Here is a 2824-nt window from a genome sequence, read left to right on the forward strand (position 1 = left end):
GGAGGGGGGGACTTTCTAAGATCCCAGCTGTAATGGCAGACCCAGAGCGCTGGTAACACGAGGCTGAGAATGATCCCGCCTGCAAATCATTCTCAGTTCTGAATTTCCTGTGGCATGAGTTGTACTTTTGTCACAAATAAAAATGAATCCCGCTTTGGAGTTTCTATGTACTCTTTTTCACAGTGTTATATTTATCTGGTAATTCTTTTCGTAGTGTTCAGAATACCAAATCAACATCATTAGATCCATCATGGAACGGTATTCTTTTTCATAGTGTTAATATTTATCTGGTATAGCAGATGTTGAAAATCTTCAATATAAATTTGGTCAAACTGTACAGACAAAACTAACATGCGAAGTACTCTCTCCCTCCCACAATATAAGATGTTTTTGCAAACTGGAGCTCAATGCTTTTGTGTCATCTCGCAACAGTTGCACAGGACGACAAGAGCAAACAGGGGACAATGGTGAAAGCTCGAAGTCCCAGCTCAGCTGCCACTCTTGCTCATTTACCTACCTGACTAATAACCAGTGAGTGACCAACACGCAGCAAAAACCAAAAGACCAGCACAACACATCAGGCAAATGAACTTACAAAAGGATATGAGACTAGGTATCACATCCAACAAGGCAAGCAGCCCTTCCAGCTGAAGAACTTGTTGCCCTTGGCCACAATCATCCTCCTCGACACCCTGGTACCGGCAGGCCCCTCGCCTCCTTGCACGCCCTCTCAAGCTACGCCACCCGCCCCTGCACCCTCCGGAGGTTCAGCCCCTGCACCAGCCCCAGCGCCTCCTCCTCGCCCACCACAACCCGCCTCTGCTTCGTCATTGGGGTTTGGAGCTTCGGCAGCCACTGAGAGGACGGACCCTTCCATGCCTCCAGCGTCGACTTCTTGTGGTTCAGGCACCTGCACAGCTCCCCCCTCTCCTCGGACGTCAGCGTGGGGTGTGGCTGCATTGCACAAGGTCACACCATTACATTGACACAAGCTAGTGCTAATTTCCACTTGTCTGACAGTTTCACTTAAAGATGCACACTACCAAGGCTGAAATCACTCTATTTTATGGCGTACAACTATTAGTCTTTAGATTTGAATGGTTGTATATTGATTAAGAAACAGTAGTAAATGAAGTGATCAAGGTTTAATGAAATTGCAGGTAAGCTATGAATAGAGAACCCGGTATCAAAATCCAGCAATTCTATACTCCCAAAATAAAACCAAGTTTTGTAAACATTTTTTCTTAATGGTACTAGAGCAGTTAAGCTCAATCATGAAGCAAACAAGGGCAATTGTGTAGTACCCTTCAATTTGTGTGTTTCCATGCTTCAAAGGAAGGGTGTGCATGAGAAAGAAATTAAAGGAGGAAGCACATACAAAAAGGAGAGGACGATGATTAAAGGAGAGAAAAAAAATTAACATTTGCACATAGAAAGCATCAATGGCAATCTGGTAGAAGGTTCCCAGGTTCAATTGCAACAGTAGGCTAAACAAAGGCAATATCTTGGTTGTAAAATTATCAGAGTTCAATACCAAAGAGGATAGATTCGAAAGACTAATGGCAGCATGAATCACAAAAGTGCACTGCCAACAGGGGAAGGTGTAAAAAGGTTTACATCTGCGTGCAGGCAAACAAAGTTGGGTTTTTGATAGAAAGTACTGATGTACGGGTGAATTTGTTTTTTGTGTGGAATCTTAGTAACTTACTATAGATAAAATAAAGTGCCCCAACATGCGGAGCTACAACTCAAGATATATGTGTGAATTGAAAACAATTGGCATTTCTAAGGAAAGGAGGTATTACTTTGCATGACAAATATTTTGTTTAGGGGAGATAAATATTGTGACCATTTGAACTGTAAGCTTTGTGATAGTAATATGAAGGGAAGGAGGTTTCTGGCATTCAACAGAAAGCTTACCACTTGACACTGTCGGTGACGATAATAACGACGGTGGAAAGTTGCAATATACATGAGACGGCTTGGGCAATGAAGCAGAACCACACACCCTCTCAAACTGGAATGTGTCGACGCCGCGCGTGTAACAACCTCGCCTGATTGACGAGCTTCCCACATGATATAGGAGCAAGTGCCTCCCCACTGCACCCGTGAGCAAGGACCCAGAAGGCAGCAAGATTGTTTCATTCTCCATCTGCCACTGCCACTGGGTGGAAATCCCACCATTGTTTCGCCAAACCGTAAAACTACGGCGAGCTGTGTTGGGTGTAGGCACAAACATCCGAATCGTGCCTTGGCCTGCCTCCGCAATGGCCACATCATCGCTCGGAGCTCTGGCACAGGGTGGGTGGTCAGCCATGGAGAACTCCATCCTCTGAATGTCAAGCACCAGCAATTTTTCACCTGAAATCCAGTAGAAGCAGCCATGGGCGTAATGGCGTGACCTGAAGCAAGCCATCCATGTGAAATCCGGTAGAGGTAACGACTCGCTCCGAGTCAGGGCTCGCCATTGCCCTGTGCGGGAAGAGAAGACAAGGGCCATCTGCTTAGCTTGGAGCACCACCACCCAGATCACCCTGAATGACGTCTCCTCCGTAGCCGTAGCAGCTTCCTCCTCGTCGACGCCGGGAGGGACGAGGAAGGTCTCGGCGAAGCTCTGCCCATATATCATGAGGTGGTCCGCAACCGAAGCGGCCATGTCATCGGGGATTGGGGGGAGCAGGAGATACTGCCGGTGCAGGGGGTCGCACACCACCATCTCATTGAAGAGGGGTCCGAGCCCATCACCGGAGTCGTGGCGGCGGGGTCTGTCGAGGAGGACGCGGCCGTCGCGGACTTCCCGCACGGTCCAGTCCCGGGCGGGGGC

The 2824-nt window shown here is 47.8% G+C and overlaps 1 protein-coding gene across 1 annotated transcript; it reads right to left on the bottom strand.

The window, feature by feature from the left end:
- Positions 1-291: 291 nt before the first annotated feature.
- On the bottom strand, positions 292-2818 carry LOC119357077. The gene is made up of 2 exons (XM_037624061.1): positions 1921-2818; positions 292-954 (listed from the first exon to the last, which is right to left on the bottom strand). The coding sequence occupies exons 1-2, from the start codon at positions 2714-2716 to the stop codon at positions 731-733; spliced, it is 1020 nt and encodes a 339-aa protein (XP_037479958.1). The 5' UTR covers positions 2717-2818; the 3' UTR covers positions 292-730.
- Between the last annotated feature and the right edge of the window lie 6 nt (positions 2819-2824).

The sequence above is a fragment of the Triticum dicoccoides genome, chromosome 2A, assembly GCF_002162155.2.
Source record: "Triticum dicoccoides isolate Atlit2015 ecotype Zavitan chromosome 2A, WEW_v2.0, whole genome shotgun sequence".
NCBI classification, from domain to species: Eukaryota; Viridiplantae; Streptophyta; class Magnoliopsida; order Poales; family Poaceae; genus Triticum; species Triticum dicoccoides.